Below are 22689 nucleotides of genomic sequence, written 5' to 3' on the forward strand. Positions count from 1 at the left end.
GATCACAGTCATCTGTTTACAAATTGTGCTCTGCCTAGCATGGAAAGGCATGTTTTATAATAGTGGAGAAGATGTGAAGCGCATGCTTTTTCAGAATAAATTAGATTTAGAGAAGGTCAAGTCTCATCATGTCCTCCAGGTGGCGGTGTTCAATGGTGAGCTGACAAAAGAACGTAAAGGAAGAAGGGGTATGGCGTCACGTTTATAAAACTGACACTTGAAGCAGAGACTCTTAGTTTCTGCGGTAGTGTGAAGTGAAATAATGACTAAAGCAAAAGTATGTGCTTGAGCACTCACGTTTTAGATCATAGATGGATTCACCAGGTATGGGTAAGTGCAATTTGCCTGTGCATGTCTATATTGAATGAAATATCTCTAGATATCTCAAGCCTCGTATCCCATGAAGTCTTATTGGCTGAAATGTAATAAAGAATCTGGGTATTTACAATTTCATTCGTGTGAGATATGAATAAAACTGGACATCCGACATTTGTTCAGTTCTGATTATTCAATGTCATCAGAGCAGAACATGTAGCTGCTGCGAAAATCTCATAAGTTGTTATTCTATCTGTAGATTTAGTAATTTGGTCAATGAATGGCGTCTGAAGGTTAGATTAAATAGGATTTTTTTTTTAAATAGGCTAAAACAACCCGAGGTCATCTGATGTGCAGGCAGTGTACAAAACTAGAAATGTATTGTTGTTCTGTGAGTCGGATCTTTTCAATGAATCGATCGAACGGCTTCACAGACCGTTTGTTTTGTACGAGAACCGCTCATTGTTGACACCGATGAATCGTTCGGTTCTCGTACAAAACAAACTTGATTGACATTTTTATCAACTCCTATACAAAACAGAGTTGGTTTTCAAAACGCAATTGTTTTGAAACATATTATTAAACATGCAAAAACTTTCAGCTGAGTGATTTAAATATAATGCATTTTTTAGGTTCTAAACTAAAGTCATTTGTTTTCATAAATTGAATCATGGCTGCAAAAGCTGAACTAAATAAGTCTTAAAAACTTATTCGAGACTGAAAACCTAAGTATGTAGACATGACAAATAAATGGATCGATTTGTCCCGATTCTTGTTGCGAGCTGTTTGAAAGAACCGATTCGCGAAAGTGAGTCGGACACACATGAGTAGGCCTATTTTACCTGTGTGTTCTGGTATTGATAGTTCACCGGCTCATAGAGGAATGTAGGCGGAGCTCTCGAGTTCCTGCTTAAGTTGGCTTACCTGAACGGGAGCATATCCTGTCTCACTTTCAGGTACTGTAATGTTGTGGATATTTCACCTAGTTGAAGCTGCAGTCGTAGACAAATCTCGTGGTGATTGTTTTTGTTAGGAACTTGCATCAGAGGAAAGACCAAAGGGTGGTAAGGTTTTTATGTTTTTCAGCACATACTGTTTTAAATTGAATCAATTTCAATTGTTAGAACTGACTGAAACTATAATAATTTGGGCATACTTGTCGTTATGTTGAGTCGAAGTCAGTTGATTTGAACTTGTGAAATAATAAGGCTTTCAAAGGGGCATCATGTTTCTAGCACATTTACTGCTGATATTTCACCTCATCTGTTGTCTCCTCTACTCTAGTGAGGTGGCATGGAGGAACCTGTATTTCAAGCTCTGTATCATAAGCCTCTTAAGAGAGCACTCAATAGTGTTTTATCAATATCCTCCAGCCTTCTTTTATTACTATTTCATATAAGTTCGGACGTAGATACTATCAAATCTTGGGATGCTAAAAAAAGTTGTTCATTATGAAAGTTGTTTCTCACTTTTGTTTGAAGGAAGCATTTATAAAGTGAAAGTCAGCAATTATTTTGTGCAGAAGAAGCATCACAAAGCAAGCACATGATCTGGAAAAGTAAAAAGAGGAAGTTTTCAGTATGATTCTTCCCATTTACAATCCTCTGTAATCTGGAAATACTGGAGGGTCACAAGTTTCTCAGGCTTAACCTTCTAAAATGCATATTTGCAAACCTTCTTCGAAACTGATGAAAGCAAATAGCCATTTTATTATTATTTTTTTAAATCTAGATGAATATCACTGGTGCTTAAGCACATTTGTGAAGTTCATATGGCACCAGGACATCATGATCTTTGCAACAGGATGTCAAGAGACGATTTGCCAGAATGTTACACACAACGTGAATATTTTGGATTAGTACTTGCTTTGCGAGCACTAAAAAAGTATGTTCTATATAGTATGATTGTAATCCAGATGCTACATTCCCCATGTTGTCACTGTCATGTGTTTAAGATTTTTAGAGGAAATAAATTTGAAACATCTTTTTTAATCTTCCTTTGATTTAATTATACTTTATTCTCGCCATGAATATAGCCTTTGAAGCTGGTATGGCATTAAAAAAGAAAGAAAGAAAGAAAGAAAGAAAGAAAGTCACTGTCATGTGACCTACCAATGTCAGTTGTGTTGCTTCCCTGGCATTCACAAATCCTCTTCCGTGGCCTCATGGGATAGTAAAGTGTCCATCGTATGCACGCTTAAGTATCTCGCCGGAAGTTAGTAGGTCATCCGGGTACTTTTTGCCTACTCTTTTATGAGTACTGTGAATTCGGACACTTCTTTTGTCACATACTGTTTTTCGCATACTATATAGTAGAGAAGTATGTGATTTCGGACGCAGCCATTGTCTTAAAGTCAGTATGAAACGGAAGTTGCGAAATACTTTTCTTCCCTTTTGTGACGTATATACAAGTGAAACGGCTTCTCGAACAAGAAAAATGGTAGGGCGGGACTTGATTTTGTTAATCAGGAATTGATTGGATGGTTGTGTTTTGTTATTGCTGTGATGTCATGTCAAGTGAGTGACAGGTCGTCCCGCCCTCACGCCAGTAAACACGTCATCAGAAAAGAGATGTGGTTGCAAGAGGGAGGGGAAGTAATTTTGATTAAAGGTTACAAGGATACATTAAAAAAAAAAACGTGCAGATAGATAAAAAATAGAATTATTAATTTTGATTTAATGGGGACTTTAATATTACATTCAATGTTGTACCCTATTGATGTCATAGATATATGCTAGAGTGTATTCTTTTATTTACTAAAAGGGAGTGTGTACTTAAAGTTGATATATTGTGTTTGCACTAATGTCTTGGTGAACTTTAAGAGCTGCTGCTCAACAGGACCAATTACGGATCTTGTCTTTTAGGAAGCTGTGGTCCCGGGCTGGATGATGCCTCCCCCCCAGACACAGAACCCTGCATAAAGGATCCAAGACCCAAGGAGCTCAGTGCCATCTCACATATGGTACCATGTTGGGAAAATACAAATGCATTTCTTGCTATTCTATATCTGATCAATTTATAATCAAATGTTATGTGATTTGTGTCCCAGGATGTTCAGGGGTACAGATGGGTGTGCTGGAAAGTGTGGTTGTGCCGCATTGGGGCGGTATGTTCTTTAGGCCTGCTGCTAGTGCTCTTCAACTGGCGCCCTCGCCTTGGCATCCTGGCCCGGTGCAAGTCCTGTCCCATTTCAATGGCTGATGTTTTACTATTAAAGGTACTCTCTCCATATGCAGGCTGTCTGCTTTACTGAAAATTTAAATAGTGGTTGGTAAAATGTTGACAAATGGGATTAGATTTACAGTAATTCACAGTTTTTCATAATAAGGAATGGTATTTTTTTTTTTTTTTTTGATTATGACAGGACAGATATGAACAGCAGTTTGTTGTAGACGTGCTTAAAGAGGAGATTGAGGAAGGCAGGTGAGACCCCACAGTACATTTATTACTCATGCTTCTCCTTTTTTCTATTTATATGTTTTATAGGTTTCTTTCAAAAAGGAACCAGCTACTTGTGTTAAACCATTCTTTGCATTTTAAAATAATTTGTTAACTTGTTACTTGCTATGTTTTGTTAACAGTTGTTAAGTTGTAAAACCTTCAAATTTATATACATATGTATATAAAACAAAATATATATTAAATTTCATTTTAAAGTTCACTTTAAAATGAAAATTACTGCAAGATTTACTCACCCTCAAGCCTTCCTAGGTGTATATGACTTTCTTCTTTCTGATGAACACAATCGGAGGTATATTAATAAATATCCTGACGCGTCCAAGCTTTATAATGGCAGTGAATGGGACCAACGAGTATGAAGCTCAAGAAAGTGCATCCATCCATCATAAACATACTCCACACGGCTCTGGGGAGTAAATAAAGGCCTTCTGAAGCGAAGCGATGTGTTTGTGTAAGAAAAATATCAATATTTAACATGTTATAAAGTAAAATATCTAGCTTTATTAATCCCCCGGAGCCATATGGAGTATGTTTATGATGAATGGATGCACTTTCTTGAGCTTCATACTCTTTGGTCTCATTCACTGACATTATAAAGCTTGGATGCGTCAGGATATCTATTGATATAACTTTGATTGTGTGAATTAATATTTTAGATTAATTTTAATCCCACTTTTTGCATTGTGACATTATTTTCATGACAGTTAAGCACTTTCTGGCCTAAATTGTCATTGTTTTAATGTGGGAAAAATTATATATAATTTAAATGGTGAAGTTTTTTTTTATGTATTTATTTATTTAATTCTAATATTTATTACATATTAGAATACTTAAATAGAGAGCTATTTGATCTCTTCCAGTTTGGAGTTTGCAGTAGTAGAGGCAGATGAGAATGAATGGAGAGACACTGTGCAGCTACACAGTGAAAAGGTAACATAAGGACAGTCAAAATAGAGGGTGTTATGTACATTTCAGGTCCGTCTGCTTGATCATATCATGTTTTTCTTTCATCTAGAAAACACTGCTTAGATACTATGTGTTTGAGGGCATGCGCTACATATGGATGGCCAGGAAAGGAGCCTTTTGCAAAGCAAGGTACCGTCTGGTATTTATAGCCTCTACGTGGTTATATGGTTATAAAGCTGGTTGAAATTGTGTGGTTGTAAATGATCATCTGTCTTTAGTATCCTCAATGAAGGCTGGACCTGTGCTGACCTGCATGGCCGACAGCAAGGACTGAGTCGAGCAGACCAAAGCACAAGGTCTGTACCCTTTCAGTGACTCTGGCTGCGTTTACACTGGCACAAAAAAAAAAAAAAAAATTTTTCACTCTCATCTGACACAGATCGGAATTTGTTGCACACGTGTAAACACAAAAATCAGCACGAGATCTGTTTTTTACGCATCTGATCGGAGCCACTTCCAAATATGGTTTTAAATCAGATGCATATCCGATATCTGGACATCCGACCTACGTCTAAACGCATATATCCGATTCCCCTTTGAATTCCAAGCCACTACAAGGCAAGGGCAACACGTTTGACCACAAACATAGCTTTTTAATGTCATATTATGAAGCTGACGTGCCTGTATGCGTTCGCACTAAATTAATAATAAACTGGGGATTTATTAATAATAAACCCAGATATCGGATACCAGTCATGTCTAAAGTGAATGTAAACAGACGGGACAAAAAGTCTGATATGGTCAAATGATCCGATCTGTGCATTAAGAGTTGCAGTGTAAAAGCAGCCTATATGACATGATGTGAATATAATTCATGCCACACACAATCACTGTTTTTATTTTTTTTACTTTCTGTCCTACAGAAAACAAATTTTTGGGGCCAATATTATTGATGTACCTGTGAAGTCTTACTTGCAACTTCTCTTTGAGGAGGTAGACCTTTTCTTCCCTACTTTTTGTATTTTAAATACACTGTAAAATGATTCTTTTGCTATTACAGACACTATGTAATGAATAAATAGTGGCATACCCTGTATTTGTATAATAAAAACTTTGTGGAAGATTCATATATTGATCTGCTTTCCAATTTATTTTTTTCAGGTGCTCAATCCGTTCTACATATTTCAGGTGTTCAGCATAATCCTGTGGATGTCAGACAGATACTATTATTATGCTGCTTGTATCGTCATCATATCCTTGATTTCAATCGCTGTGTCCCTTTATCAGATTCGTAAGGTATGAGTACATTATTTCCACTCCTTTGAGTTCTTTTGTTTTGTTGTGAATTCATATAATAAGTGAGTTGTTAATAATAATAATATGTCATTTTATGTCTCTGCAGCAAAGCACCACTCTCCGCCGCATGGCCCGTTTGGTAGTGAACGTTACTGTGCGCAGGGACACCGGAGGTGACATGGCTAATCAAACCCCTAAAATAAGCAGCCATCAAAGTGGCGTTCTTCACAAATGTTCTTTTGCTCTATGTGAAATCATGTTTGTTTGTGTGTTTTTCCAGAGGAAGAGTGTGTAAACTCTGAGGAGCTGGTTCCAGGTGACTGTGTTTTGATTCCAGCTGAGGGTTTGCTCCTGCCCTGCGATGCCGCCCTGCTGGCTGGGGAGTGCATGGTGAACGAAAGCATGCTGACTGGTGAGAGAATGCAAACGGCCTGTGAAATTGTATATGGCACTAAATATGTATGTATTTAGAGGCTTTTCCGTTCTTCCGTTCTCACTACTGCCTCTTTACCCATTGACAGGTGAGAGCATACCAGTGATGAAGACGCCATTGTCTATTTCTGGGACCACATACAGTCCGGAGTCTGAACGCAGACACACTTTGTTTTGTGGCACACAGATCATCCAGGCTAAAGGAGGTGGTCCTGCTGGGAATGGGGCCATCGCTGTTGTAACACGCACAGGTGGTTTATAAAGAAATGCAATCTTTTTTCTTTTCTTTTTTTTTTTGCTTGTTTTTTAAAGAAATTAAAGGTGCCCTAGAACTTTTTTTAAAAAGATGTAATATAAGTCTAAGGTGTCCCCTGAATGTGTCTGTAAAGTTTCAGCTCAAAATACCCCATAGATTTTTTTTAATTCATTTTTTTAACTGCCTATTTTGGGGCATCATTATAAATGAGCCGATTCAGCGCTACTGGCCCTTTAATTCTCGTGCTCCCCGCCCACGGAGCTCGCGCTTGCCTTGAACAGTGCATAAACAAAGTTTACACAGCTAATATAACCCTCAAATGGATCTTTACAAAGTGTTCGTCATGCATGCGTCGGATTATGTGAGTATTGTATACTGTTATATTGTTTACATTCGATTCTGAATGAATTTGAGGCTGTGCTCTGTTGCTAACGGCTAATGCTACACTGTTGGAGAGATTTATAAAGAATGCAGTTGTGTTTATGAATTCTACAGACTGCAAGAGTTTAAAAATGAAAATAGCGACAGCTCTTGTCTCTGTGAATACAGTAAGAAACGATGGTAACTTTAACCTCATTTAACAGTACATTAGCAACATGCTAACGAAACATTTAGAAAGACAATTTACAAATATCACTAAAAATATCATGTTATCATGGATCATGTCAGTTGTTATTGCTCCATCTGCCATTTTTCGCTATTGTTCTTGCTTGCTTACCTAGTCTGATGATTCAGCTGTGCACAGATACAGACGTTACTGGCTGCCCTTGTCTAATGCCTTTCATAATGTTGGGAACATGGGCTGGCATATGCAAATATTGGGGGCGTACACCCCGACTGTTACGTAACAGTCGGTGTTATGTTGAGATTCGCCTGTTCTTCGGAGGTCTTGAGATTTATATAAGGAAGAAACAATGGAGTTTGAGACTCACTGTATGTCATTTCCATGTACTGAACTCTTGTTATTTGACTATGCCAAGATAAATTCAATTTTTCATTCGAGGGCACCTTTAATGCTTTTATTCAGCAAGGACACATTAAATTGCTCAAAAGTGAGTTCTTCTGCATCCTTATCAGCGTCTTTGCCATTTCAAATAAATGCTGCTCTTTTGAACTTTCTATTCATCAAAGAATCCTGAAAAAAAAAAAATGGATAATGGAATCAACAAAAATATTAAGCAGCACAACTGTTTTCAACTTTAATAATAATAAGAAATGTTTCTTGAACATCAAATCAGCATATAAAACCCTAAACCTTTGAGCAGTAGTGCTTGTAAATTACAACTGCCTGGGTGCACAGAAATGTCTGATTGATTTATATTAAATACTGTAAAGTCTACAATACACTTGATCTTAGCTACAAGGCAGAGAAGCCATAAAATGATTTTCGATTTTACTTTCTTTTGTTATTTTCTCATGAAAACCATTTTTGTTTCTGTTCATCAGGGTTTTTTACTGCCAAAGGAGACCTTATTAGTTCTATCCTCTACCCTCAACCATTAGACTTTCGCTTCTACAAGGACGCTATGAGGTTCCTATTTTTTCTAGGACTTCTGGGTAAGTTGGTTTACTTGCTAGCCTCTTATGTATGTGATATGATGACATTTGTTTATGTGTTAGTCTCATAATGCAGAATATGGGCCTTTATCGATGTGAATATCTGTGTTTCAGCTTTGGTTGGCACTATTTATAGCCTTGTGATACTATCAAGGAGCAATGTAAGTATTTCTTATTAACATTGGTGGGCTTTGTCTTTTTTGTCTGCTTTTCAATAGCATTTTGCTTCAAATCAAAGTTTGTAGAGTTGTGATTCACCTCATAGTTGATTGGCTTCGTTCATGGCTTATAATGCTTTAATTTAAATTCCTATGGGAAAAATGAATGGAAAAAATACTTCTGGAACCAGTGCCGCAGAAAAAGGGGATGGGCACTGTTGCGCTTTGTTTGGTTTTAAATTATTTTCCTCCTAAATGACATTTTATTTACAAATAATTATACTTCAGATTTAAAGGATTAGTCCACTTTTAAATAAACTTTTCCTGATAATTTACTCACCCCCATGTCATCCAAGATGTCCATGTCTTTCTTTCTTCAGTCGAAAAGAAATTAAAGTTTTTGATGAAAACATTCCAGGATTATTCTCCTTATAGTAGACTTCAATGGGCACCAAACAGTTGAAGGTCAAAATTAGTTTCACTGCAGCTTCAAATTGTTCAACGCGATCCCAGATGAGAAATAAGGGTCTTATCTAGTGAAACCATTGCTCATTTTCTGAAAAAAATTGAAAATCATATAAGTTTTATCCATAAATGCTCATCTTGAACTAGCTCTCTTCTTCTCCTCTATTAGAATTCTGGCAGTGTAGACACTGCTAAGTGTATTACTGCCCTCCACAGGCCAAAGTTTGAACAAATTGTTATATACTATCGAACTAGCATATTGCATATAAAAATTAGTTCAAACTTTGGCCTGTGGAGGGCAGTAATACACTTAACAGTGTCTACACTGCTGGAATTCTAATAGAGGAGAAGAAGAGAGCTAGTTCAAGATGAGCATTTCTGGTTAAAACTTATATAATTTATAATTTTTCAGAAAATGAGCAATGGTTTCACTAGATAAGACCCTTATTTCTCATCTGGGATCATGTTGAACAATTTGAAGCTGCAGTGAAACTAATTATGACCTTCAACTGTTTGGTGCCCATTGAAGTCTACTATAAGGAGAATAATCCTGGAATGTTTTCATCAAAAACTTTAATTTCTTTTCGACTGAAGAAAGAAAGACATGGACATCTTGGATGACATGGGGGTGAGTAAATTATCAGGAAAAGTTTATTTAAAAGTGAACTAATCCTTTAATTTCTGTGTATCCACTTCTTTTGTCATCAGACGCCCTGGAACGAACTACTCATCCGGTCACTGGATATTGTGACAATAATAGTTCCACCTGCTCTTCCTGCTGCTATAACTACAGCTGCTATCTACGCCCAGAATCGCCTGAAGCGTCATGGGGTGTTCTGCATTAGCCCACCTCGCATTAATATCTGCGGCAAGATATCAATTTTCTGTTTTGATAAGGTAAGAGATCAAGGTTTCGTGCAATGCCTTTTTTTGGGATCTCAATTGCTTCTTTAAAAATGGTGTCCTGATGAGTGATACAGCCACTGTAGTTTCAAGCATTTGCCTTATCCTATATTTGGTTTCAGGCTGTTAAAATAAACTTTATTTACTCTGTGAAGGTGTTCTGTTTGTGTAATGATTACATCTTTAGTGCCCTGGGTTAGACCAATAGAGAACTTCCTTCCTTAACTCAGTTCTGTTGACTGTAGGAGTGTTCTTTTTGCACATAATCTAGCTAACATTGATAAGTTTATTGACAATATTATTATTGTTGTCATATTGAATAAAATATATATGATATATTCTGCTATATATTATATTATTAATATATGTGTGTGTTTATAAATTATTAAAAGAAAGCTTTTTACTGGTTTATTTTAAGTCAACCCTTCATTATTGAGCATTTCATTACATCTTTTCATTTCATTACATCTTACATGCATCATACATCAAAGAAAATTGGTTTATTTGTGGCAGCATTATGCAATAGAAGGTTAGCAATGACTGATAAGATCTCTGCTGCTGCCTTGCTAAACATCAACATCGTAAATGTCATCTCCCTATATGTTCTGCAGTCAAACATTCTTGTCACACTGTATGCAAATTTTTTTTTTTTTTTGTCAATGACAAATGCTCAAGGCATTTTCTGAGATGTTTAAGGCCCATGTGTATATAAAGGTGTTCTCATTGATCTTACAGTGTTGCAATATGGCATTTTAAAGTTATTTAGTAAAAGAGACAAGTGGTGTCTCATATTCATTAGCCATGGTTCCATCCACCTATTTTTATGTGCATATTTATTGCATAAAAAAAAACACTGGATGGAAACGCCAAGATGCGCATAAATTCTAAAAATGTGCATAAAAAACTTGTGCGCTCAAACAAGACATGCACAAACTACAATGGAAACATCAAATAAATTCTTTGATGCACAACAAAAACTTCATGTGACTTTGCCTTAACAGTGGATGTGATTGGTTTGATCATTTTGAAATGCCTGAGTCAAAGTCTGTCATCAGAATGATTTGGTATAATGACCTCCCAGAAGAGTCTCATACGATTGCATTCACAAATACAAGCATCCGAACGAAAGATAACACAACAGCGTTATTGCGTTTCATTTGCCCGCTCTGAGACCCTGATTGAAGCAACTTCCATTTTTATTACAGATATTTTGCACCAGTTTCCCAGGAAGTGATTTTGTTCTCTTGAACACTTGGGATGGAAACGCTGCTTTAATTACAAATGTTTTATGTGTTGATATTCCAAATTTGTGCACAAGTTAAATTCTCAGCTTTGACTCGAAACGTAGCTATTGTGAGTTTCTCAGTTTCACAGTTTCTCTGTGTTCGTTTCAGACTGGCACTCTGACAGAGGAGGGTCTGGATGTGTGGGGCGTCATGGAAGCGAACGGAGCGGTATTTGGCGAACTGGTCCCTGACCCTCTCTTTCTCCCTCCTGGAATGATGCTCTTTGCACTTGCCTCCTGCCATTCTTTGGCTTTGCTGGGGGGTCAAGCACTTGGAGACCCACTGGAGCTCAAAATGATTGAATCCACTGGATGGGTAATGACTGGTTTCTCACAGTGCATCATGTTCTTAAAGAGAGAGTTTTCCCAGAAATGAAAATTCTGTCAACATTTACTCACCCTCATGTCGATCCAAACTTGAATAACTTACATTCTTCTGTGGAACACAAAAAAAGACTTTTTCTTCTTTTTTTATTTCTTGTTCATACAATGAAAGTCAATGGGCACCAAAACTGTTTGGTTACAAACATTCTTCAGAATATCTTCCTTTGTGATATGTGTAATACAGGTTTGGAATGACATGATGGAGAGCTGTGACATGATTTCAGTAATTTGCATCTCATTTCTTTAAGGCTTTCAGATATGACATGTATGAATTGTTTTGTTTAATCAGTTTTATGGCAACTTTGATGTCATCTTTCATGCAAAATGACAGGAACTGACTGAGCCAGAGAATGAGATGGGACATGATTCTGAATTTGGAAGACACAGAGTACTATCAGTGATGAGACCTCCTGCACCTGAGCTCCAGTCAGAAGGAAATGTAAGTTGATGCATCTACAGAACAAGAAAACAGTCGTTGGGTGTGACGACAGAAGGAAATGACTTGCACTTTTGGGGCTTGATTATAAATGAAAAGGATGGTTCACCCAAAAATGAAAATCATTTACAAACCTTAATTTTGTTCCAAAGCTGTATGAATTTCTCTCTTTTTTTTTTTTTTGTGGAACACAAAATAATATATTTTGAAAATATATATTTTGTCCATACAGTGAAAGTCAATGGGATTCAGTGTTGTTTGGATCCCAATGTTCTTCAAAATATCTTTTGTTTCACAGAACAGACACAGAAAGGCATACAGGTTTGGAATAACATGTGGATATATAAATGATGATTGAATGTTCGTTTTTGGTTCTTGAAAACAAAGCGAGGATTATCACCATGCCAGACATTGGATAAAGATAATGTTTTAATCCTAACTTACCTATCCACTTATGTTTTTCAGTCTGTCAGTCAGCCAGTAGCAATTGTGCGAAGATTCCCATTCTCCTCTTCTCTGCAAAGGATGAGCGTGGTGACCGTTGGCCCAGGTGGAGCTTCTCCTGTCGCGTTCCTTAAAGGAGCACCTGAGATGGTGGCCAGCTTCTGCCTTAGAGAAAGTGGTGAGGACCTGACTCTTAAAACTTGTCCTGATTCTTATATCACCTTGAGAAGAGCAAGCCAGAGGATATAAAATGCTACCTATTTATTTCTGTGCTCAGTTTTTGTTCTGTCTTTGTGCTCTCCTTGTGACAGTGCCTTCTCATTTTTCACCCACTCTCCGGGAGTATGCGAGCCAGGGCTTCAGGGTCCTTGGATTTGCCTACAAGCACTTCAATAAGGATACTGACCTAAGCACTGTTGAAAGGTCAGCTGTTTTGTTTTATATACACTACAGTTTAAATGTTCAGGGTAGCTAAGATTTTTTTAAAATATTTTTTAGTCTCACAAAGGCTGCATTTATTTAAAAATACATTAAGAACATTAACATTGTTAACATTAACACAAGCTTTTTACTGGTTTAAGTCAACCCTTCATTACTGAGCATTTGATTTCATTGCAATCTTACATGCATCATGTGCTTTCAAAGCATAGAAAATTGGTTTATTAGTGGCAGCATTATGCGGTAGAAGGTTAAGCAATGACTGATAAGATCTCTGCTGCTGCCTTGCTAAACATCAACATCCTGTCTGAAGTAAACGACAACTCGCTAATATGTTCTGCAGTCAAACATACTTGTTATACTGTATGCAATTTTTTTTTTTTTTTGTCAATGAAAAATGCTCAAGGCATTTTCTGAGATGTTTAAGGTCCATGTGTATATAATGGTGTTCTCATTGACCTTAGAGTGTTGTTTTCTTCTTTTGCTTAGTGTTTTTATGCATTTTAAAGTTATTTTGTAAAAGAGACAAGTGGTGTCTCATTCATTAGCTATGGTTCCATCCACCTTTTTTTTTTTCAGTGTCACATGATCCTTCAAAAATTATTCTAATATGCTGATTTGCTGCTCAAGAAACATTTATTATTATCAGTGTTGAAAACAGTTGTTCTGCTTAATATTTTTGTATAGACGTTATACTTTTTTTTTCAATATTCTTAAAATAAAATATTCTTTTTCTTTTAAAAAAGGAAAAGAGAAAAAATAACTCTTTTGTAACATTATAAATATATTTGATGTCATTTTTTTTAATTAATTTATTATTAATAAAAAATAATCTGGTATTAAATCTCACTGGTCCCAAACTTTTGAACGGTAGTGAATTTAATTATTAATTGTTATTTTTATACTTAAATTCTATTATAAAATATGATATTTAGAGAGAAACAGATGCATGCTTTACATTCCTGCTTCCTCATCTCATCTCATTTTATAATAATATATACCAGAGCTTTGTTGTTAAAAATGTTTTGGGACAAGTGAATTTACTTTTCTGACAATTAAACCATCTTTTTTTTTCTCTCTGAAACACAGTAAAAATGCTTAATGTCGAGCCCTGATTAGCATCAGCTCTTGATAAATGTTTGCTTGTAGGGTGGAGGTGGAGAAAGACATGAACTTTCTGGGTCTGTTGGTAATGAAGAACCAGGTGAAGCCAGAGAGTGCTGAAGTCATTCGTATTCTTAAACTGGCACAACTACGGCCTGTTATGGTTACAGGTGTGTCCAAAAACAACAAACGCAATATTAAAAACCGTTTTAGTGTATGTTTATGACCATGATTTGCTTTGATTGTCTGGCCTAGTTGAATTGACACTAAACACTGGCCTGCTTTTTTTTTTTTTCTGCTTGGTCAGGTGACAATATTCTCACTGCTGTGAATGTAGCACGTGCATGTGGAATGATGCTGTCACATGAGAAGGTTATTTTCATTCATGCATCGCCCCCTACTGCCAGTTCAATGGCCTCGCTGCAGTTTCATCAAGGAGATGGTGCAGTAGCCACCGTTAATACTCATGAGACTATTGATATTCCAACACAGGTTTGACCTATTAAGAGCTTTACAGATGTTACTATTAACATATCATGCAGTAATGTCTTTTACAGAGTGTTTATTAATTAAGAACAGCAAAGAGATTAATATTTCCCTTCTTGTACCATAAGGGTCTCTACCAGAACAGTGCCGGCTATCATTTGGCTATAAATGGAATGTCCTTTGCAGCACTTTGTGATCATTTTCCAGAATATCTACCCAAGGTGACTTAGATTAAGTTTTACAAGTATTGATTCATTCCAATTTTAGACTGGTGATGTGGGCACCATACTTTTCTGGAAATTGACAGTGCTCATTGTTTCTGTGTTGCAGATTCTGATGAGGGGTACAGTGTACGCCCGCATGACCCCAGAACAGAAAACCCAGCTGGTAAAAGCACTGCAGAGTCTCAAGTGAGTTCAGTATTTGAAATGTGTGGTCAATAAAGAGCAGTAGTGAACATTGCATGGGAATGATCTGTAAAAATGACAACAAAAATTTTGATTTATACAACATCATTGATAAATAAACAATGAATACAGTGACCGTGTCAGAATTTGTTTGTTAGCAGGGATTTGTAACGCTGAATATAACGGCCATATCTCCTGACTCGTGTGCAGTTACAGGGTCGGTATGTGTGGGGATGGAGCCAATGACTGTGGAGCCTTGAGGGCTGCAGATGTCGGTGTGTCATTGTCTGAGGCTGAGGCCTCTGTGGCGTCTCCTTTCACATCCAAGTCTGACAACATTAGCTGCGTGCCTTTACTCATCAAGTAAATAACACACTTTTACCGCACTGTGTACATTACTCAGCTTTTTAGCTATAAATTGTATAATGAATTCTTGACTTAAGTTATTATAACATCAATATATATATTTTTTTTATGTATGCATTTATATTTATTTGTTGTTATTATAATTGTTGTAAATAATAACAATAATGACTTTTATTACAACAATTATTATTATTAATTACAATAATATTAATGTTTGTTTTTATTCAACAATTATTAATAATAATCAATTTTAGTAGTAGTAGTAGTAGTAGTAGTAGTAGTAGTTGAATTTTGACTTAAATTATAATATCAATATATAATAATGTTATGTATAATGTGTTTATATTAAAGGTGCCCTTGATTCAAAAATTGAATTTACCTTGGCATAGTTAAATAACAAGAGTTCAGTACATGGAAAAGACATACAGTGAGTCTCAAACCCCATTGTTTCCTCCTTCTTATATAAATCTCATTTGTTTAAACGACCTCCGAAGAACAGGCGAATCTCAACATAACACCGACTGTTACTTAACAGTCGGGGTGTACGCCCCAATATTTGCATAATGCCAGCCCATGATGTTCCCAACATTATAAAAGGCATTAGACAAGGGCAGCCAGTTAACGTCTGGAGCTGCACACAGCCGAATCATCAGACTAGGTAAGCAAGAACAACAGCGAAAAATGGCAGATGGAGCAATAATAACTGACATAATCCATGATAGCATGATATTTTTACTGATATTTGTAAATTGTCTTTCTAAAAGTTTCGTTAGCATGTTGCTAATGTACTGTTAAATGTGGTTAAAGTTACCATCGTTTCTTACTGTATTCACGGAGACAAGAGCCGTCGCTATTTTCATTTTTTTAAACACTTGCAGTCTGTATAATGCATAAACACAACTTCATTCTTTATAAATCTCTCCAACAGTGTAGCATTAGCCGTTAGCCACGGAGAACAGCCTCAAATTCACTCAGAATAAAACTTTAACATCCAAATAAATACTTTACTCACATAATTCGAAGCATGCATGACGAACATCTTGTAAAGATCCATTTGAGGGTTATATTAGCTGTGTGAACTGTAAATGCGCTGTAATATAGTCGACAGCTGGTGTGGCAGGGAGCACACGATTTAAGGGGGCGGCGCTGAGTGTAAATCAGTGCATTGTTAATAATGCCCCAAAATAGGCAGTTAAAAAAATTTATTTAAAAAAATCTATGGGGTATTTTGAGCTGAAACTTCACAGACACATTCAGGAGACACCTTAGACTTATATTACATCTTGTGAAAGAACGTTCTTGGGCACCTTTAATAATAATAATCACCATTAATTAACTATTTTATTTTATTAATTCAAATATTTAATAATAATAATAATAATAGTAATTGAATATTTTATTCTTGACTTTATAATAGCAATATATAATGTTATAATTTACAATAATAATACAAATATTTAAATAATTTTAATAAACTACAATGATTTTTTTGTTGTTGTTGTTATTATAATAATAATAATAATAATAGATGTTACTAACTAAATCTAATGTCTAATTTGTTTGAAAACAGGGAAGGCAGGTGTTCACTGGTGACATCATTTGGTCTTTTTAAGTACATGGCCTTGTACAGTCTGATTCAGTTTGCCTCTGTACTTATTCTCTACACTGTGAGTGTTTGCCTGTCCAATTTACATATTTTTCATGAGATAAAATCAATACCAAAAATTCACCCAAAAATTTTAATTATCCCATGATTTACTCACCCTCAAGCCATCATAGATGTATATCTTCTTTTAGAACACAATCAGAGTTATATTAAAACACATCAAGCTTTATAATGGTGGTGAATGGGGACGCGATTTTGAAGCCCAAAAAACTGACTTGCAACACTAGAGTAACCCGTGACGCAATGTATGACGTAGAACGTAGGAGTATCGTAAGCTTAGACGCCTCTTGCGGTTTAAACAAATATGGCTGGGCAACAAACTCAAGCTCCTCTTCTCTTATATCAAAATCCTCTGATATTTCTCTTTAAAAAAAACCTTCTAAATCGTGACCGGTGTTTTGTTTTGCTCTATCCTCTGCGCTTCTGCATTCATTATGTCATGCGTCATATCAGGGGTTGCCGTTGCCGGATCCTAGTTATTAAAGTTAATAAAGTTTTAAATATGGATATTTTTCTTACAAAAACACATCGCTTCTCTTCAGAGGGCCTTTAGGTTAAGGGGTTAACCCCCTGGAGCCCTATGGATGACTTTTATGATCGATGGATACATTTTTTTGGGCTTTAAAATCACGTCCCCCATTCACTACAATTATAAAGCTTGGAAGAGCCATGATGTTTTTAAATATATCTCAGATTGTGTTCGTCTGAAAGAAGATAGTCATATACACCTACGATGGCTTGAGGGTGAGTAAATCATGGGGTAATTTTCATTTTTGGTTGAACTATCCCTTTAACAATCAAGTTGATGATTTCTTTTATCTGTTATAGGAGAAAACAAACTTGGGAGACTTGCAGTTCCTCTTCTTTGATTTAGTTTTGGTGACCGTTTTGGCTATCGTGATGGGGCGGGGTGGTCCAAGCGATGAGCTCCACCCCCAGCGACCAGCTGCCAGTCTTCTGTCTCTGCCAGTCCTGGCTAGTTTACTGGTTCACACTGTGCTGCTTATCCTCGCTCAAGTGTCTGCCCTACTTATCACGGTCTCACAAGACTGGTAAGCCACTGACCTAAGTGACCTAGTTTTCAGGTAACATTAAAAATCCTGCACCCTCATAATTGTTGTTTTATAACTATGTGACTGCTTTCAGGTATGTGCCTCTAAATTCTACTAGGACGGGGGCTGCAAACCTGCCCAACATGGTGGACACAAGCATTTTTGCTGTATCGGGGTTCCAGTATATCATCATGTCCATTGTGATAACTAAAGGATATCCTTACAAAAAACCACTGTATTACAATGGTGAGAATTTACTGTAAAATTTGACCTTAGACTACTAAACATAGGCTTGCATTACAGAAAATAGGCTTTTTAGTAACATAATATAATGGAGTAAACATGTCACAATTTGCTTCAAAAAAAGATGTTTGTGAAAAATTTCTGTTCAGTAAATCTGCCTGAATCCAGATCATTTGAGTAATTTGTAGCTTCACATTGGGGTTTGGGTTTTATTAAATGTAGATTTTGCCTATGGATGTAAATGTAAATTAGATTTCACAGTGATAAAGTTATAATAATAATAAGAGTTATAGAAGTAATAATTATCAATGGCCCATTCCTAATAATCATTTTATAATTTGTAGCTATTAAAAGAAATGCTCATTGTAGATGATGTCTAATATTTATGCATAGTTATTTTATTTTATTTTTTTTCCTCTTAGTTTTGTTTGTAGTTGCACTTCTGGTCTTCCTTGCTCTTATGAGCTGGCTAGTGCTTTTCCGTCATGCCGTCATCAGTCGTGTGCTGGAGCTCTATGACATCACTGATATGGGCTATAAACTACTTCTGGTGGCTGTAGCCGCACTCAACTTTTTCATATGCTACTTGCTTGAGGTAAAGGCAAATACATGTATTAATTAACACATGGCATCTGGAACATGATACCAATATCAGTAATTGCAGTCAAGCTATTTTTCTTTACAGATTCTTATTGACCGAGGTGCCCTGAACTGCCTTCGCAACCTCAGAGGAAAACGCGAGTCCAAAAAGCTGTACAAACGTCTGGACGTCCAGCTTGCAGAAACACCCTCATGGCCGCCCCTGAACCAGACCGTGTTCCCACCACAGTGCTCCGGCATCGGTGTTAGCTAACACCTACCTCCCGCTTTAGCATTTCAACTCTCCCAACGCACATATCCAGGGTTGCCAAAGATCTGATACCACCTCTCAGTGCACTAGTGAGGTATGCGTACCAGATGCCATCCTTGTCTGCCTATTATATATGGCACAAGTCTTATAACACAGTAAAAAGAGTGAAGTAAAGATCACTGTTAGTGATGGTATTTCTAATGATATAAAACATGAATGAAGAATAAAAACTTTTAAGTATTTTGAAAGTGTGCTGACTGATTTAGAAAAGGGGTGGAAACATACTTCCCCAAAATATGTAATATATTTAACAATTTATACATGCAAATTAACAGTTTATACAAAAAATAAAGGGCATATTTTCTTCAGAAGTGATTAACTCTCTTACTAACATGAATACAAAATACTGAGCATGTCATTCTTAATCTTTTTTTTTATTTCCTTTCGTGGACCATAAAAGTTCTACCAAAGCATCCAAATTGTCCCAAGTTGTCATATTTACAAAATAATCCATACATGCTACCTACTTTATTCTCTGTGGAATTTGTGACCCTTAAAGTGTCAGTTTACCCAAGAATTCTCACCCTCATGTCGTTCCACACCCATGAGACCTTTGTTCATTTTCAGAACACAAATTAAGATATTTTTGATGAAATTCGAGTTATATGACTCGTCTATAGACCGCAATATAATCAACACTTTCAAGGTCCAGAAAGGTACTAAAGACATCGTTAAAACAGTCGACGTGACTGCAGTGGTTCAACCTTAATTTTATGAAGCGACAAGAATATTTTTGTGCACAAAAACAAAACAAAATAGCGAATTTATTCAACAGTATCTTCTCTTATGTGTCATTCTCATACGTTGTTTACATCCAGCTTCCATCAATCCAGTTTACATCAACTTCCAGGTTCTATGTCAGAACGCCGACTCATAATTGTCCGGCTCCTGCATCAGCATCACATACATGCATGGTGCTGCTCACGTGATCACGTGAGCTTTGACCAATACTGAGCCGGCATTCAGACATAAACACTGAAGCTTTCACTGTGCTTACTGCGTCACCTACATAAGCATAATGACAGGGAAGAGAAAGAGATTGTTGAATAAAAAATTATTTTTTTGTTTTTGTGCACAAAAAGTATTCTCGCCGCTGCAGTCACATTGACTATTTTAACGATGTCTTTAGTACCTTTCTGGACCTTGAAAGTGTTGATTATATTGCTGTCTATGTATGAGTTAGTTATATACCTCTCGGATTTCATCAAAAATACAGGTGCTGGTCATATAATTAGAATATCGTGAAAAAGTTTTTTTTTATTGTAAATTATTTTAAAAAAATGAAACTTTCATTTATTCTAGATTCCCTACATGTAAAGTAAAACATTTCAAAAGTTTTTTTTTTTTTTTTTTTTAAATGTGTTGATTAGAGCGTACAGCTAATGAAAGTCCAAAATCCAGTATCTCAAAATATTAGAATATTTACATTTGTGTTTCATTAAATGACCATCCCTACTGTATAAATTCCGGGTATCTCTTGTTCTTTGAAACCACACTAATGGGGAAGACTGCTGACTTGGCAATGGTCCAGGAGACAATCATTGACAGCCTCCACAAAGAGAGTAAGTCACAGATGGTCATTACTGAATGTGGTGGCTGTTTACAGAGTGATGTATCAAAGCATATTAAATGCAAAGTTGACTAGAAGGAAGAAATTGGGTAGGCAAAGGTGCACAAGCAACAGGGATGACCGCAAGCTTGAGAATACTGTCAAGTAAAGCCGATTCAAACACTTGGGAGAGCTTCACAATGAGTCAAATGAAGCCGGAGTCAGCGCATCAAGAGTCACCACACTCAGACATCTTCAGGAAAAGGACTACCAAGCCACTTCTGAAACAGAAACAATGTCAGAAGCATCATACCTGGGCTAAGGAGAAAAAGAACTGGACAGTGAACAGTGGTCGAAAGTCCTCTTTTCAGATAAAAGTAAATTTTGCATTTCATGTTGAAATCATGGTCCCAGAGTCTGAAGGAAGACTGGAGAGGCACAGAACTCAAGCTGCTTGAAGTCTAGTGAAGTTTCTGAAATCAGTAATGATTTGGGGGGGGCGTGACGTCTGCTGGTGTTGGTCCATTTGTGTTTTATCAAGTGCAAAGTCAATGCAGCCATCTTCCAGGAGATTTTGGAGCACTTTATGCTTCCATCTGCTGACAAGCTTTATGGAGATGCTGATTTCCTTTTCCAGCAGGACTTTAGCACCTGCCCACAGTGCAAAAACCACTTCCAAGTGGTTTGCTGACCATGATATTACTTTGTTTATTGGCCAGCCAACATGCCTGACCCCTGAAACTATGGGATATTTTCAAGAGAAAGATGAGAAACAGTCGATCCAACAATATACAGATGATCTGAAGGCTCAATAGTGCCTCAGCAGTGCCACAGGCTGATCACTTCCATGCCACACTTCACTGATGCTGTAATTTGTGCTAGGAGCAAGTCATTTGCTGTATTATGTGCTGCCGACCAAGTATCGAGTGCACAAATTAACATACTTTAAAGAACTTGAACTTTTCTGTTTTGAAAATCCATTTTTTGATTGATCTTAGGAAATATTCTAATATTTTGAGATACTGGATTTTGGACTTTCATGAGCTGTATGCTCTAATCATCAAAATTTAAAAAAAAAAAACTTTTGAAATGTTTTACTTTACATGTTGGGAATCTAGAATATATGAAAGTTTCAGTTTTAAAAATAATTTACAATAAAAAAATGAACTTTTTGATGATATTCTAATTATATGACCAGCACCTGTATTTTAATTTGTGTTCGGAAGATGAACTAAAGTCTTATGGGTGTGGAACGACAGGAGGGGGGAGTAATTATTGACAGAATTTTCATTTTTGGGTGAACTAACCCTTTAAGTAACAGATCTTTCCTACCATATTGTGGTGTATATCCGAGTGTTGTTGATTGGGTGGAGGCAAATCTCAATGACAGCATGCAGTCAGTTGTAAGAAAGGGGTGGAGTTTAAGTTTACTAAATTATTGGAGACATCCACCATATGCCACCATAGAGAAATTTGATGGATTCACCAGAAGTTCCAGTTATTACATTTGATTAAAAATCACAAGGTTTAAAAAAAAAAATTTAATAGTAAAACATTCAAGGAGAAAAATATTTTCACAATCTAGGGCCCGTTCTTGGTACATGGATTATTCAGTTATCTGGATTTTACTGTTGATGATTTGACGTGATTCAGGATTGTTAAAAGGATAGTTCACCCAAAAATGAAAATTCTGTCATCATTTACTCACCCTTAAGTTGTTCCAAATCTATATGAATTTCTTTCTTCTGCTGAAAGCTAGTAACCAAACAGTTGATAAGCCCCACTGACTTCCATAGTATTTTTTTTTTTTTTTACCATAATATGAAAGTCAGTGAATATGAATTATCTCATAATTTATTGGAGCCTTACATTACATAGTTTGTGACATCTATAATAAGGGTAGCTTGATGCAGTGCAGGATATGTAGATAACTTAAAAAAATAATACAATGTAAAAAATGTTGTCTGCTGTGCCATTAGAAATATGTTATCGACCCTTAAGAAGCTTTATCCACTTAATGTGTAAAATTAAATGAATTGCTAATTACAGTAGGCTACTCTTGACAAAGAAGTAAAATACTACAAATTGTGAAAAAAGGAAATGATTAACCCATGTAACAAACATTTACATGTCATTTTGCCTGCTTTTTCCTTTAATTATATGATGTCATTA

The 22689-nt window shown here is 36.3% G+C and overlaps 1 protein-coding gene across 4 annotated transcripts; it reads left to right on the top strand.

Annotated features, from left to right (window-relative positions):
* The first annotated feature begins 144 nt into the window (after positions 1-144).
* atp13a2 (ATPase cation transporting 13A2) lies at positions 145-19381 on the top strand. Of its 4 annotated transcripts, none has more exons than XM_048177970.1 (29): positions 145-330; positions 3180-3277; positions 3365-3532; positions 3680-3738; positions 4635-4704; positions 4790-4869; positions 4959-5036; positions 5604-5673; positions 5842-5976; positions 6083-6149; positions 6257-6388; positions 6498-6659; positions 8111-8221; positions 8336-8382; positions 9553-9741; positions 11142-11348; positions 11748-11855; positions 12318-12474; positions 12608-12719; positions 13884-14008; positions 14146-14330; positions 14453-14545; positions 14655-14734; positions 14942-15094; positions 16668-16764; positions 17592-17815; positions 17910-18061; positions 18481-18653; positions 18744-19381. In XM_048177970.1, exons 1-29 carry the CDS (start codon positions 312-314, stop codon positions 18909-18911), a joined length of 3519 nt encoding a protein of 1172 aa, XP_048033927.1. In that variant the 5' UTR covers positions 145-311; the 3' UTR covers positions 18912-19381. The 4 variants fall into 4 exon arrangements, with proteins under 4 accessions (XP_048033927.1, XP_048033928.1, XP_048033930.1 ...); XM_048177971.1 differs by having other exon boundaries at positions 145-324; XM_048177973.1 differs by lacking the exon at positions 145-330 and adding an exon at positions 1133-1271.
* Positions 19382-22689: the final 3308 nt, after the last annotated feature.

Source organism: Megalobrama amblycephala, linkage group LG24 (genome assembly GCF_018812025.1).
Source record: "Megalobrama amblycephala isolate DHTTF-2021 linkage group LG24, ASM1881202v1, whole genome shotgun sequence".
NCBI lineage: Eukaryota > Metazoa > Chordata > Actinopteri > Cypriniformes > Xenocyprididae > Megalobrama > Megalobrama amblycephala.